At 45.8% G+C, this 15978-nt stretch overlaps 1 protein-coding gene and 1 non-coding gene across 51 annotated transcripts in view; one reads left to right on the top strand and one right to left on the bottom strand.

Annotated features, from left to right (window-relative positions):
* The window catches only part of MADD (MAP kinase activating death domain), a 35084-nt gene extending 19960 nt beyond the window's left edge, over positions 1-15124 (bottom strand). For 10 of the 50 annotated variants that reach the window (XM_016146658.2, XM_016146673.2, XM_016146659.2 and 7 more), the window contains exons 1-17: positions 14779-15123; positions 11171-11330; positions 9975-10571; positions 9260-9563; positions 8375-8506; positions 7862-7975; positions 7098-7178; positions 5504-5682; positions 4913-5148; positions 4542-4698; positions 4151-4254; positions 3868-4058; positions 3235-3488; positions 2843-2982; positions 1941-2042; positions 526-585; positions 63-165 (exon numbers count right to left, since the gene is read on the bottom strand). In XM_016146658.2, the coding sequence (XP_016002144.2) occupies positions 63-165; positions 526-585; positions 1941-2042; positions 2843-2982; positions 3235-3488; positions 3868-4058; positions 4151-4254; positions 4542-4698; positions 4913-5148; positions 5504-5682; positions 7098-7178; positions 7862-7975; positions 8375-8506; positions 9260-9563; positions 9975-10571; positions 11171-11232 (2816 nt within the window). In that variant the 5' untranslated portion in view covers positions 11233-11330; positions 14779-15123. Of the gene's footprint in view, positions 1-62; positions 166-525; positions 586-1940; positions 2043-2842; positions 2983-3234; positions 3489-3867; positions 4059-4150; positions 4255-4541; positions 4699-4912; positions 5149-5503; positions 5683-7097; positions 7179-7861; positions 7976-8374; positions 8507-9259; positions 9564-9974; positions 10572-11170; positions 11331-14778 lie in introns of all 50 variants that reach the window. The other 40 variants (XM_016146663.2, XM_016146679.2, XM_016146666.2 and 37 more) reach the window with 10 other exon arrangements.
* Positions 8934-9052, top strand: LOC118603422. The gene has a single exon (XR_004951211.1). It is a non-coding gene; the product is annotated as a 5S ribosomal RNA (ribosomal RNA).
* Positions 15125-15978: the final 854 nt, after the last annotated feature.

Genomic DNA, 15978 nt, shown 5'->3' with positions numbered 1-15978 from the left:
GTTTGGTACAGGAATCATGACCTCTATCCAAGAACTTTAAAAATATCTCTGACATTTGTTACCTAGAATTGCTGGATCGACCCTGTGGTGATGGAGGCTCTCTCTTCACTGTTGGGCTGTGTTTAATGACAGATGACTTCTGGTCCACTAAGGCCCTCCTGTTTCCTACAGCCAGGAAAGTAGGAACGAGAGATGTCACTGCTGTAGCCCAGCAGCTAGTGTCAGCACAGCCCCAGGGAGCTATGTTCTGCACCCATTTCCCAGAAGGGCTGGATGAGGGTGGCACCAGGGCATCACACATAGGTAGGAACCAGCCATGGTAATGTGGAAGTGGGGATGGAGACTCAGGCCACTCTGCATGCACCAGCAGCATGCCCCATGGGCAAGCATGGGCGTCACGGGGTGGGGCGGGGCAAGGCAGGTCACTCATGTGATGCCGCTTGCTCCATGAGGAGGATGGCCGTCAGGTAGGCACAGAAGATGCTAGGAAAAAAAGATCATGCACAGCTCACGGGCAAGACCCACCTTCACCACTCCCGGGGCCGGCTTCAGTAACAATCTCCATTAGAGTATTTAGCCCAAATACTGGGACACAAAATACACAATTAGTAGGTGTGCCACGATACCACAACCCCTATATCCCTCAGTGGCGCTATAAATCAGGTAATCTGAGCATTCTCCCAAAGCTTAGTGCATATAACTTTGGTTCTTAGGCACCTCAGAGCTGGAAGCCAAGAGATCAGGAGACAACCAAGGCTCTAGGAAAGACCATCCCTAAGACTACGGCCTCTCAAAGCCAGGGGCAAGGTAAATGACACGAGGAGCCTTCAGGTATTAAACAGGCACATGCATGAAAGAGGGACCACTGGTTTTCATGAAACATCTAGCACAGGGGTCCAGAGGGCCTGCGGGTATGCAGAGGGAAGAGACCCATCTTGCAGATGCTGTCATGGGAAGTGGGGTAGAGGTGTGAGGATGGGTGGTGGATGGGAGTGACAAGTGCAACAAATGAAGTGAAGCATCAGCATGCAATGTAAGTGTTTCAACTGTTCTCTTCAACTGTATCAGATGAAGCCAGTAACACTAACACCTTTCCATTCCTAACCTACTGAGCATGTGTGGATTCACTCTACAGTGCTCTACCCCACTATCTCTGATGTCCTTACTTCCCTACACCACTAGTTCTGATGTCCTTTTGCCCATCTGTCCTATGTTCCTACCCTGCTCCCAAGAACATTCCTTAGATTCCTGACATTTTTAATCACTGGGAAGGGAAGTCAGCTAAAAAAAATACATAAAGCTGCTTCTTACTGTGCTTTCTAATGTGACTAAATATTTTAGTGCTTTCTACTGTGGTTAAATGTTTCAGCACAATATCTAGAGAAAACAAAAGTCAATAAACTTAGAAGAGCCTCTCAAACTGTCAGAGATCACTAATAAAAATCAAATACTGTCCCTAGAAGCCATCCAATATCACCTGGCCCACTCATAGGCCCTAAGTTGACATGAAGCCAAAGAAAGAGGCTCCTTGACTCTGTAAACACTGTCAGGCTCTTTACAACCATCTCCAGTGGGCCAGCTCCTTGGGATGGAATTTGTCTTAAGCTCAAGCAGTAGAAACCTGGCAGATAACTGATGGCACCAGATGATCTCTATGTTAGTTATGTACCTCTCACAAAGTTCCCCCTAGAAGCAGCAGTAATCTCACAGCTGCCATTATCCTAAATGATATATCACAAGGCCTTCTCTTAAGCTACGAAGACAGTTTCTATCTGAAATCCAGCAAGAGCCCATGATGTGCAGTGAAAGCCATGAGAAGCGATATAAAGGGTAATGACCAGATCAAATGATTCATCATACACAGGGTTCCTGACAAGCACTCGTAGGTCTGAAATATATCTCAGAGAATCCCAGCTTGGCAAAAGGAGAGCTGGAGTTACCTTTTAGACTGGGGAAGGGCGTGGTCTTCTCCCGAGCACCTTTGGTGGGCAGTGTGAGGTTTGAAAGACTGAAGCTTGTACTGTGGTTCCGATACAGGCTGCCTACCAAAGGGAGGGTGTGAGAGCAATGACTTAAGGAGATAAAGAATCAAAGCATTACACTCCGATGACTGTACCATCACCTTCACCTTTCTCTGTTTCAAACGTAATCCCAAGTGCCTCTGATCTAATGTTAGAAAGGACCAAGTCCAACTTAAGAGAAAACAAAGGGGCCACTGCCAAGATTGCTCCAAGCCCAGTAACAACTTTCTCTATTTTCCATGATAATATCCAAGTCTCTCGTCTACTGCTGACTCGGCATGAAAGGTGACGCACTTCTGGTCTGAAGTTGGTGCTGTCTCCCCCCCGCTTCTGAAAAATCTCAGTCACAATGATCTCCTATGTTGATTTTCTCTGGTTCCTTGTCTGTCTTCAATCTTTAACTGACACCACCCCTCATTTCTGGAAATATTGAATCTCACATAGATTTCAAAGCATGTTCATGAAAAAGTCCTTCGGGACACAAAATAGATATTAGATAGATACCCAAATCAAATCTGATCAGAATATTTCCGCAAAATGTATGTATAAGTGTATGATTTTTAATATAATGATTATTTTTCAGTTGACCAGATATTTTACCTGAAATAGACTAAAACCTTTGAGTATAAAGATAATGAACAATCTGTCCCTGTTCTTTATTGACCTCCATTGAAAACACCTTATTTGGTATCACCCAAATGACCTGAATTGGGACTTGGTAATGTCAGCCCTATATCTGAAGTTCTAAGCGGCATCTGCCATGGGCAGGCCTTACTGGAGAGAAAGTGGGACAGAGGCATGAGAGAGCTGAAAGCACTTACTGGCAAAAGACATGATGCCCCCGAAGCCCTCGGTGCTGGTGTTGGAGACGGTAGAGGTGGGAGAGCTCGCTCGAGAGTCTGACTCTGCGTCTGAGTCGCTTGCCAGTTTCAAGCTGTTGGGCCGCAGCAGCTTTTGAGCCCTTGAATGCACAGTGGCACCTATGAGCCCCAGGCCGGGGTACCTAATCTTGGGCATGTGGGCCTGATGCTACACTGCAGTCACCGCTCCCTTCCCACAATTTCTAAAAGCCCAGATCAAAGCACCAGCCTCTGGGGTTGGGAGGACCACGAGTGCATTCAGACTTCTTGGACTTGCTGATTAACCCTCACCCAGGGTCCACTGCAGTGAGGTCCTTCACTCACCCATCTAGAAGGAATTCCCAGGCTCTCACCGATTGCCATTGACATGTTGGCTGAATCGGGGAGTGTAACTTTCCCCCTGCTCATCATCATCTTCCTCAGGGGGAAAGCCATATTGGGGCTCGAAGTATGGACTGTCATAGGTTCGCTGGCGCACTGACCCCTCTCCAATTTCTGTCTGACGCCTGTCCACGTTCGATTTGCCAGTGCTGGGAAGCACGGTAGGGAGGGGCTTGGAGACGCCTACTGCTGCCTTATCATCCATCTCCGTTGAGTCAGCAGTTTCCTAAGGGCCGTATTAAATGAAAACTAGTCACCTGGTGCTCAATGATGCCATCCCATTTTCTCAGCTCGGCAAGGCCACGCCAGGCCTGTCAGATTCCTGTCCTAAGGAATGTGTGAGAAAGATCTCTATGACCACCCTATTCTCTGTCCTCACAAACTACACAAGGGGGATTTTAGCTAATATTTGAACAAAGTCTAACAACCTCCTCTGGGATCAAAACTATATCTCATAGGCTGTAAGCTATAAGACCTATAGAGAGGAAGACAGGAAGATTATAAAGAAAGAAGCAAATTAATAGCTTCATCAGAGCTTTCCTAATGAAAGTGAGGCCCGCCTCCCAGCAGTCCTTACTTATCCACCCCTTCCGGTCCTTACGTACAGAACTGGCTCCATGGATGATGGTACTGGAGCTACTACTGGCAGTGGTGCTGGAGCCAGAGCGTGGTGGGGGGTTTTCCTGAGAGTTCTCACTGTCTGGGCCTGGTTCCTCTGCTTCCTTCTGGTTCTGCAGCTCATCAATCTCCACCTCGCTGGCATCCCCCAGTGCCGCATGTGTCAGGGGATCCACGTCTGCCAAAACCCAAGGGTGGCAGGTATAGAGCACACCATTCCAAAACCCCATACCCTGCCCAGCGCTGGCCGATTTCTCTAAGTACACTTACTAGGAGTATCGCCATTGATGTCACATTTCATCATTTCACTGACAAAGTCACCAAGGGAGGAGTAAGAAGAGCTTGAGTCATCATAATCCATGCTATCACTGCCACTGCAGAGTGAAGAACATAAAAATAAAAGAAATAAAAAATAAAGAAAGGGCAGGAAAAGAATCAGCCCATCAGCATTAGGAAAAATAAAAAGTGGATCACCCTTAACTCAAGGGCAGGGAACAATATAAAATAAGGAAGCTAACACAAAACAATCAACCAAGATATAACCCAAGGTTTCAAAGGCTGAAGTCTAACTCCTCTGAGATTTGGGCACTGTGCTACACAAGGGCAAGTGAGAGCCCCTTTAGCTTAAAAAACTGTTTTGCTGCCTTAAGGGACCGCTCACCTATCATCAGTAGGGTCAGAGTCAGAGTCACGCTCTGGCGGCAGACTCAGCGCCTCAGCCAGCTGGGAATTGCTATCGTAGACGCGATAATGGATGGGCTGCAGCTGATGAGCATACCACTTTGGCTTGTCACCGATCAGGGCCGGATCGAACATGTCTACCCAAAGAGGAAAAAGAATAAAGTTAGCAACATTGCGAGCAAAAAGCAAGCAAAACATAAAAGGAAGGCAGGAAAGTCTAAAGCAAAATAGGAATAGAAGGGGTGGGCCAAAAGATTGGAAAGGGAAAAAGTAAAGGAAGGGAAGGGCCATCAGGAGGACAAAAGCTGAAGTAGGGCAGAGCAGAGGTAGGGAGAAGGTAGGGGGACTCACTGTTATGAATTCGCTGAAAGGCATAGTTGGTGGGGTTAAGGATCCATTCTCCAAAGTACTCCACAGCCTGAGTCCTGGCCAATTTCTCAGCAAAAGGAGTCTGCCGGGGACGTGAGGCTAGAAAGGAGCCTGCCTGAAAAGCTACCACAGGCCGAGGGAAGAGACGCAGGGTGCGGGTGTGCATCTGAAAGCCCTGCAGCACGTTGGGGGAGTTGAAGAAACGAACCATAGCCACTCTGGGGAGGAAGGGGAGGTGAGACAATATGAGTCCCACACCCAGAAGAGTGAGGATTTCTACGATCCAAGGTCTCGGACCACCTCCCAGAGCCATTGGATAACGAGTTTCCAACATCGAAGGGAGAGACATCTTAAAGAATCATCAATCCTCTTTTTCACTCAAGGCCTAAAAGGCCTGTCAGAAAGATGAACTATTTCTTCTCTTTGCTTTTATTAAGATGGCAACTATAACCCAATATTACATATATTTATATGTAAAGAAACTCTGGCTCAGGGAAGTAGTCTGCCCCAAGATCACTGTGTAAGCAGAGACCAATTTAAGAATTCACGATTGTCTAGTCTGTGTGGTCATACCTGGTTGCAACATCCACAGAATCTACATCATTGCCATAGATGAGTGGGTTGAATTCAGTGGAAGGTGTGGACTGCAGGTCATTAGAAGGCCTTCCCAAGAGAAGGGGGATCTCCTGGCCCTCATGGAATTTTTCCAGATTGAGGATTGGCTGGGTGTTGAGACTCATGCTGGCAAGGGCCTATGGAACAAGAAATCTCTTACTGAAGGCAGGATCCTGGGTAGCTAGCCAATCTCACCTCCTAGGAAAGAGCCTTCATCTTTAAAATAAGAATCCAAATATTTTAGCCTTTAGAAAATAATCTACATTATGTAGATCTTCAGCTTAAGCCAACCTGGCTCAAGGCAACTTGATCAAATCCAGGGCAATAGTTTTCAAATTTATTTTAGCCATGAAATCTTGTTTTTCAATTGAAATCTATGTGGAAATATAAACAACTGAAACTTCACCTTCTCTGAAGGACATAAGGAACCCAGAGCCTCACATGCTCGGTGCTCCCAACATGAGACTCCATAAGGCAGTTTGAAAACAACTGGTCTAGACCAGCGAGCTTCTTAAATGTTAATGAGCATAAGAATTACTTGGGAAGGTTGTTAAAATGCAGATTCTGATGCAATAGGCTTTTATCAAGCCCAGGTGATGCTAGTGCTGCTGGTCCATGGACGACACTGAGTAGCTGGGGTAAGAATACAGGATCAATGAGCCCAAGATTCTTAGCTCCTACAAACATTCAAAGTACAGTTCCATATATCAACCTCCACATCTCATTAGTCATACTACAGCAATCATCAAGAATGAAAACACGGCAAAGGAAGACAGCTAAAGAACTTTCTGAACTTGCAACCGGACTGCAGTAACAAGATATCATATTACATCAGCAGTGGTGAAGCAAGTGAGAGTGAGAAAGATGACCCATTTAAGTTCGAGCGGATATCATCTAGAGGTACTGCTAAGCAACTCAAACAGCACAGAGAGAGAGATTCCTGAAGACCCTTCAAATGAGAGCAGGGATTCCTAAAAAAAAAAAAAAAAAAAAAGACAGAGCTATCTACTGGTGGTCCTACATAACACATACAGCAAGACAAAGGAATGAGGCCTTGTCATGTTTTACCTTCAGGTACTGTGTTCAGCATGCAGAAGAAGAAGAAAATCAATTAATGAAAAATGCATTTAAGGGATTACTCAAAGAAAGGAATTTTTGAAGAAAGGATTCTATAGGGACCTAGGGATCAATTCAAGAGGAACACAGAAAAAATGCCAGCTTGTCCTAACTCCTTACAAGACTGCAAGAATGATCCAAGGCCATAAAGAATGCAGATGCGACAAGAAACAGAAAGCGAAGGGTTGTTTTAGTCAGCATTATAAGCATTAGAGGGTGGGAGGAAATACAGTGAATTAGAAAGAAGCTGAAAAGCCCTTTTTAAGATTCACCCTGCCACCCAGAAATGGGATACACCTCCTCTTAAGCCCACCCAAGGCAAAGAATACCTACTCTTCCTGAAGTCCAAAAGGAAACAGGCCCCTACAGCAGCTGCCTGCCTAGAGCAGTCCTATAGCAGCACTGCTCGCCTTCCTTTACTTCACTCTCCACCTACCTGCTTTAAATGTTTTTTCAACTCTAATGATTCTGGTTCTGGCAGGACAGGTAGCACTTCTACATTGGTGGGGGCAATCACCTGCATCAGAGAAAAGATAAAAGACACCACCTTAGAATCAATTGCTTAGGAGTTCCTCTTACATAAGGGTAAGTGACAAGGATAGGAAGTTGTACATACAATATTATCATATGTATATGAATATATATATTATATGCCAACATATGAGATTTACATATACACATGTATATGATGTACATACACACCTGAAAGGAAATGTATCTAAACATTATTGGTGACTATCTCTAGATAACAGGATTATGGTTTTTATTTACTTCTTTATACTTATTTGTACTTTCTAAAGTTTTTATAATTAATACATATAAGGACTTCCTACCAAAGTTTGTACTCAGATGTTAATATATATTTATTAAAGTGCATGGAAAGACAGTTTCTTACTAGAAACTATACCCCCAGAAAACCATCAGATGATCTACACCACACGTATAATGGTCCCATAACCACAACTACCCTACTGCTCTTAGATGCAGGGGAGCACTTGACTCTGGAAAACTAAATCTTGTCATTCTTTGAGTCCTAACCAAGAGCCTATTAAACTAATAAAATAAAAGCAGAAATAAAAATACATACTTTTCAATGACTCACACAATAGAAATCAATCACTAACTCAGGACCTCCTGGGAGTAATCTAGAAAAACAGAACACCATTCTAGACCCTATGATGCCTCAGCCAAGAATCTCACCCTATTGCTGTCCAGATCCACTAGCCACACATCATCAGGCATTTTGAAGTCCAGTTTGTAGAGGAAGAAGCTGGCAGGGACCCCGATAATGTATGGGGTTGGAGCCAACAGCAGCTGTGGAAAAGATAAAGAGGATAAGAAATAAAAACAAAACCTATCGTGATCACTTATCAAGTCAGGATTTTTCTAGAAAAGGAAATAATCCCTTATCCAAAACCTTTGAGGGTAGATGTGTTAAAAATTACGAATTTTTCAGATTTTAGAAAGGTAACAGTGCAAATTCTGTAGATTCTGTAATACCTGTAACCTAGCCAATAGCCTATAATTATTAACATTAACTGTGACCACCAGATAAGTTCAAGTTAGGTCAGATTTTGCAGACAAATAAGTGGTAATAAAGGACCGAAAACCAGTATAGATTTACAACCTCTTTGGGCATTGAGCCTTCTCCTCTAGAGCTGGACAGAGTTGTAAGATAGAGGTGACAAAGACAGAAGACACCTTGAGACTCACCTGCTCTGCCGACGCCATGCAGGTGGGCAGCAGTGGGATAACAGGAAACATATACTCCAGTGGGTAGATCATTGCCACAAATGCCATCACAGACATGGACAGTGCATTATAGTCTCGGGACTGTAGCACCACCTGCCACAAGCCATGCCATAAGGATCACTCGACAGCATAAGGTTTACAAGAAAACAGCTTCCAATACTACAATTTAATTTCCGTTTCACCATGCCTATAGCTCCAGGAGCTTAGTTTCCACAATTACCACTGCTCTGCACCCCACCCTGCTTGCAACTTCCCACCCCAAGAACTGTAGTAATCCTCCCTTGAATCACTTCCTATGTTCCTAGTTCTAGCAACCCCAACCCCAGGGACCACACATTGGAACAGAACTACTGATATTTCCAGAGAATTTGGTCAGTATAGTTCAAGATAATTCAACTGAGTGGCAAGCCCTCTGAATACATCCCAGATGATATCAGTACCTTAATTTAACCCATACCTACTGAGTACCTGCTGTATACCTGGCATTGTGTTACCTCCCTTTCAAAAAAATGAAAAAGAAGTCTACAACCATGCCACCCTGAACAAGCCCGATCCCTTCTGATCTCGGAAGCTAAGCAGGGTTGGGCCTGGTTAGTACTTGGATGGAAGACCACCTAGGAATACCAGGTGCTGTAGGCGTAAAAAATAAAAAATAAGGGATTGTAAGTTCACAAGGTCCTGCAATCTATAAGGTCAACCAAGGGCTGCCTTGCCTTAAAAATTGAAAAAATTAAAAATTAAAAAAATTAAAAAGATATAGTCCCTGTCCTCAGAAAGCGCATGGTCTAGCTTCTCCCATAATTCAGAGCTCCTTCTCTAAAAAGGTCTAGAAAGCTCGTTTCTCACCTTGTGCTCTAACAGGATGCAGGTTAGCACCTGAAGACAGGCATCCACGCCCAGAAGTTCCAAGGGAAGATGCAGTGGGAAATCAACCAGGGTGAATCGAGAGGGGTCTGGAAGAGCGAAGGTCAGAGCTTGCTGGAGCTCCTGGGGTAGAACCTCAATGTCTACTCGCTTCTGCCCAGAAATGGGTACTGGGGAGCGCAGCAATCGATAGATCCAGGCCTCAATCTCTCGAAGGTCGTGCAGAAGGGCACTTGACTTCTCCTCCACTAGCAGTGATCCAGTAAAGATGCGCCACATGGTGTCCCTGAGGAGCGGACAGCAGGAAACAGAAACATAAGCACCAGGAGCTGATAACCCCACTGCAACCCAGTGTAACCGCAGAGTGTATAATGATGACAAATGGAAAAGCCCATCCTTTGGGCTCAGACCAGAGAGAGGGTAGATACGAGGGTAAGAACAAATGTAAAAACATACACATGGCAGGACTTTTTGTTCTGCCCACCATGAAACATCAAATTCCTCAACATCACTCCAAACGCAATTATGGTAAGAGGTTTAACTCAGCAGGAGTCTTTTGCTTAAGGACTAACATAATATGCTTAGGTAGGTCTGAAGGACCTCAGGCTTTAGAGGAAATTTCTTATGCCCCTCACAGACTATTATATCTCATCTCTTAAATGCTCCCCCTCTTCTGAGCATCAGTGGCCAACTGTACCTTTGTATGCCTCGAGGGATGCCCAGTTTCTTGCCCAGCAGTCGCTCACTACAGCAGTCCACCAGACGTTTGAGGGTGTACAGACACTCTCGGAAGGTGGAGAAGAAGGGGTAGTGGCTGAGCACGCACAGGGACGTCAGAGTACTGTTGCGGGAACGGCTCCCTGCCTTGGCCCGGCGTTTTCCATGAGGAGACTGGTTCACATCAGGGGTAGAGTCAGTGCTGGGAGGCTGTAGGGATGAGCCGCTCTCCAAGCTCTCAGTGCCAACCTCTTCTGAGGCACAGGTGGCCTTGGGTCCTTCCTTCCCACGGGACCCTGTCCCAGCTTCCCCCTTTTCCTTAGGCATTCGCTTCTGAAAGGAGCGGTAGAAGTTAACACAGATGCCATAACGCGTGACTCCAGTGTCCTTGTCAGTGAGGGTGAAGACAAAAGAGGTATCATCCCGCAGGCTCATACGCCGCTGCCGCACACTCAGACAGCCCTCTGGCTGGCAGAAGAACACTACATCTGGGGGCAGTGGAAACTCAGCGTGATCCTCTAATGGGTATCGCCGAAGCAACTCAGGGGTCTGGGCCACGCTATCACTGCTTGGGTGCCTGGAGAATATAAAGACAAATTCGGCAGTCTGAAAGGATAAAGTGCTCTATCAAATTTTACCACAGTCAACAAATAAATTTCAGAATGTTATTTTTTGAACTTTGGGATCTTGGAAACTATGGGTGCTGCTTGCAAATATTTAGCTGGTAAGCTAAATGAGGCCTGTACTGTCATGGAGACACCTATCCTGAAATGAGAGAAAAACTGACAATAAAAGAATCACTGACACTTTACGATAATTAGTGTCTTTCAAGGTATGTTAGCTAATGAATTACCAAATGAGCATATATTGAGAGAGAAGGAGCACAATGTACTTTTACCTTTTTTACAAAACAAGGAAATTGGGGTATATGGAGTATATTTCTTCAAGATCACAAAGATGCTAGTTAAGTGCAGAGTTTTACTCTGTCTTTTTCCTCTAGGCCACTACTCTCAATCCGCCTGTGTTTTTATTACTGGCATCAGGGATCTCATCAGAGTAAAATAAGAGGGGAAGAATGAGATACGCAAATCAATATGGAAATGAGGAAGAGGGAATAATGCAGATTTGAGGGCCATCCCTGAGGATAAAGCAAAAATCAAGTCTTTTCTTGGTTACCTGGCGCCTACGATCACTAGATAGTCAAGTAACCGAGGACAGAACTTCTTCTTTTGCACCATGGTTCCAATTCATCAGTTCATTTCAAAGAAACTTCAAGGCACCAAGCAAGGAGTCAGTGTCCCCAGGAGGAATTCTGATATGATCTGAAAATCCAAGTCTAATAGGAAAAAAGTACTGATAAAATCCACTGCTGTGCCTAAGGGACTCAGCCCTCTCAGCTTCATCCCAGCCAGGGGCATAGGTCAGAAGGTCTTTCATTTTAGTACTAAAGATAGAAGAACCTGACACTTTCCCAAGCCTAGAGTTTGGTGTAGGTTTATGAGCTCTAAGAGTCAAATGTCAAGAAGTAGGATAAATAATGGCTCACTTTTCCATCCCTATAAAGCAGTTCATTCCCAGCCTTGCCCCTGAGGCTCTGTTTCTGAAAAACAGACCTAGTTAGTCTAATCTGGACTCAGTCATTATGATAACAAAAATTAAGTCACTTTCAGGACCACTCCAGGGTGGATCATGATCAAACCATACTCTCTATCAGTACTAATCTGCACTCCTTGCTCTAAGTGGAAACCTAATTATTCTCTGTTCCAATATTCTGCATTCAGTTTGATGTAAAACTAGCATGTATACTGTATGGTTAATTGCAGCCAGACAATAATGGCTGGCTATTCTACCTCATGCAATCTCAAATGAAGAATATCTATGTCCCACCCTCTTTATCTAAACCATTTTTCTTCCCTCTTCAAGCAAGAAAGGGGCCCAGTGGCTACTGCTACTAGCTCTGCCCTTGGTGCTGAATCATAGTCCTCTATTTTAGTCCCAGGATTGGAATCAGTAATATTATACACAAAATGAGACCTATTCCTTCTATACCTTACAAAGATTAGGAATTAGATATGGAAATGACAGGATTTATGCAAAGACAGGGAGAGATGCTCAGAGGAATTTCTAAACTATAGTCCAAAAATTAGGAAAAGCTTTTATGTTCTTAATTATAATTTATTTCCTCTTGGGTCTCCAAATACTTCTGTAATAAAATGTTTCAGTCCCCTACAAGGCTATTTTCAACACTTCCAGAATTCCACCTCTATGCTCTACACATGGCCACACACTAAGACCTGTTCACTATACACACAGAGAGGATCCCACTACATTACACACACACACTCACACGCCGCTCCCTTCTTTGGGGCTTCATGCACTCCTACACACACAGACATACACACTTCCTGTATGCTCAAGGTCCTATTTGATTCAGATAATGAGTAGAAGTTCTATCTTTTTTCTCCCCTACTTAATAATAATAATTAAATTAAAAAGACCTATTTGCAATACCTCTCAAATCCTCAAAATACTGCCCCCTCCTTTCCCAGTGCTCCCAATAGAGGACCAGCAGGTAATAGGATTCAGTTTTGTCTCCATAGCAACTCTGGCTCCCAGTACTATTTATAACAGAGCCACAGCCCCTCCTCTGCTTGGTGACCGCACAGTGCTAGCAGCTGCTACTCCAGAGTCGGCCAGGGACCATAACAATTCACTCTCCTTGAATCTGGAGACACCTCTTCCACTGATAGCACCTGCTAATTATTAGGTTTTCTTCTCCCTCACTTGTCTTTAGTTTGCCCTTTGTCCTAATTCTAGAGTTTGAAAGAGATATCTCCTTTCCACACAACCAAAACCAAGTTCCCAAGCATGCTATATACTCATTTCTAGGCATCACTGCCACCCAGAAAGTTCTCTGGTTCTCTCCAATGCTATGGAGCCATGAGCATCCTAGAGAACGTGAAGCACTGTTACAGAGCTGAATTCAGTTTCTCCCAAGTAGAATGAGAAAAGGAGAGAAACAGAGAAATGCAATGGGAGATGAATAAAAGCATAATTCATTCTATAACGAATAAGTGGAAAATGCCTAGGGTGAGAGCCAAAGTACAGTAAATCCTCACTTAACATCGTCAATAGGTTCTTCATTTTTAAGTGAAACGATGTATAACAAAACCAATTTTAACATAGGCTAATTGACATAAACAAGAGTTAAGTTCTTATAGCATCTCATCAACTTTATAACTAAATGATGTTGAATAAAACGACATTATTCGAGGACCCACTGCATCTTAAAACAGAATCTACAGGACCAGAGCTTAAGGCTAAGCCTTGAAATCTATGTTTACATTGAAAGCCAGGAGCCCTTTCCTGCTAAAATTTCAAAGATCACATCTGAAGCATCCTCCACTAGTATATTAGGCATCAGGCCTGTAACCTTGGTAGTATCCCAGCCCTCTCCACCGAGAAATATTTTCTAAAACTCAAGTCATTATCATGCTCTACAGTGCTCATCTCCCTCTAAAGCTACAAAGACCCTGAAATCTTATGATTATTCTAGCTACTAGCAATAGAATAAATTTTTAGTTACAATTCCTATCTCATCAACAGCCACTGCCTTTGGTTATTCGGATTGCAGACAACCAAGGTTTTTCTTCCTATTCTCTCCCCTCCTCACAAATCTTCTAACACCACCTATAACTCACAGTCTTCACGTCCACCCAAACTCAGACTCTGCCTCCTGCCTCAACCACATTTACTAACGTGGAACTCCAGGTTTCTAGCTCCTATATTCCAAAGGCATCAAGTTCGAAATACATACCTATCTGCTGAAGTCCTACACCACCGTCCACTTCATCCAGAAGCAGATTTAGAATCTATAGACCTTTCTTTAAGCTATTGACGTCTTTTCTGCCTACAAATGGCTACATTAACCAGCCTTTTGGACTCGTCCCTCGTTTGGGGCAGGATGTCATAGTAAAACCACAGGAACCAGAGAACGATATGACATCTTTGCTGACATGAGCACTAGAGGAGGCTCTCTCATCTCCTCCCCCTCCCAAGGCAGTGACCTTGCAAGCATATCAGCACAGACTGGTCCAGCGTGGGGGGAGAACGAGAGCAATGAGGCAGGCAATAGGCAGGGCTGGAGAAGAGGGTAAGGCAGGAAAAAGTGGAAGAATTTAGAGATGCACGAGGATGCAGAGGGAAGCAGTTGCAGAAAAGATTACAGTGTCTCCACCTAACAAGCCAATTTTGAAACACCAAATTAAAATTAAAAAAAAAAATGTTTTAAGAACCAGAGGTGGTTCTTTAAACCCTAACCAAAAATAAGGCGCGCGCGCACACACACACACACACACACACACACACACACACACACGCTCACGCGCGCGCGTGCCAGGTGCCAATCCCGGATCGGCCCCGGGGCTGGACAGCTCTGGCCGCCCCCTCACCTGCTGGACAGTTCTCCCCCGCCTCCGCCCCGGAACCAGTGCCGCCAGCCAGACCGGCAAGAATCGAGCCCAGCCGCCGCGAGCTGCGCCCAGGCCCACGGCCCACACCCCCTCGGCAGCTCGGAGCGCCCCCACTTCTAGCCCGCCCCTTCTCTTCGGACCCCCACTTGCTCTCGAGACCGCAAGCTTCCTCACGCTCCTTTAGGGCCTCCCTAGATTACCCCCGCCCCCCGCCCCTAGAGCCCCTGTTTCCTCTCAGAGCCCGTTTCTTCCTAGGATCCCCGTCCCAAATAAAGACCCCTTCAGGGCCCCCAGTGGCCCGGACCTTCCTACCTCCCAAGACTCGGGGCATTGGCCAGGCCCAGTCAGATGTACGCCGGCAGCGGAGCGTCATTAACTCCCCGGCGCGGGCGCCGCTCGGAGCGCACGCCAGTTCCGCGTCTGCACCGGGGGGCACGTACAACTCCGATCCGGTGAAGAAGGGGAGGCTAGGGGGGCCAGGGGCTGTACCATTCGCCCCCCGGGGAGGGGGGACAGAGCGGCACTAAGCCGAGCGCCGAGGGTGGAGCCGACCTCGGGAGGAAGGCGGCGACGCACACACCTATACGTGTGTGAGTCGGGACGTAAAGGGGAGCGCGGGGCCAGCCCAGCGCCCCTGCGGGCCAAGGGGAGAACCCAAAGGAATACCTTTTGTTTAGGTTGCGCAAATTTTAATTCCACATGGTAATAAAGCCCATTGCAATGAAAGGTGGATTAATCGAGAAGAGACTTCGTAAGATAAACGGCCCCTGAGACTTGTGACCACCCCCTCCACACCTCACCTTTCTCCCCCTGCACACGGCTTGGAAGTGCCCAACCTCCTGGGCTGAAAAGCCGACTGCTCCGGCGGTGGAGCATACCAATTCAGGGGCGGCGGGGGGAATTAAGGCCGGAAGGCGCGGCGCAGTATCACCTACACCGGGTGCGCTTCAAGGGAAGGGGGCGTGAGCAGTACCGCGGTGCCCGCTGGGAAATGGAGTCCAGTCTTCCTGAGACGTCCTATCCGAGACTGGGCAGCTTACCTCTGGCCTCGGGTGCTTTTCTTCCTGTCCCACAGGAGGGTCTGCTGTGCCCTCTCTTTTAGATGCCAACAGAAAAATCAAAGCATACACGCGCGCACGCGAACACAGGTGCATGGAAAGACAACATGATCCTCCCCCGGATCATGAAACGGAAGGGGCATCTGAGCTTTGGCATTTTATATACCCTAACAGCGCAATGGGACTAGTAAAAGGAGGTCGGTCCTGTGTCACTGCTAAGCACTTGTAACTTGTTTCCTTCTTCTGAGTCTGGGAGCAATCCTAAAGGACTCAGGCATTCCTCTATTGCCGTTCCCCCACTCCCTAACTGGAAAGTGTTTCTCTCATTTTTTATTTATTTTGGTCTTCCTGTACAAACAGTGCCGGACCTATCAGTGAGGCAGCCCCAAGGCATTTATAGCCAAGCCGCAGAGTGACAGTGGAGAATTTCTCTTGGGGCCCTTTGGGGAAAACA

The sequence above is a fragment of the Rousettus aegyptiacus genome, unplaced genomic scaffold, assembly GCF_014176215.1.
Source record: "Rousettus aegyptiacus isolate mRouAeg1 unplaced genomic scaffold, mRouAeg1.p scaffold_m13_p_5, whole genome shotgun sequence".
In the NCBI taxonomy this organism is placed as follows: domain Eukaryota; kingdom Metazoa; phylum Chordata; class Mammalia; order Chiroptera; family Pteropodidae; genus Rousettus; species Rousettus aegyptiacus.
Note: the sequence above shows the minus strand (reverse complement) of the source record. Positions and strands in the feature narration are given on the sequence as shown.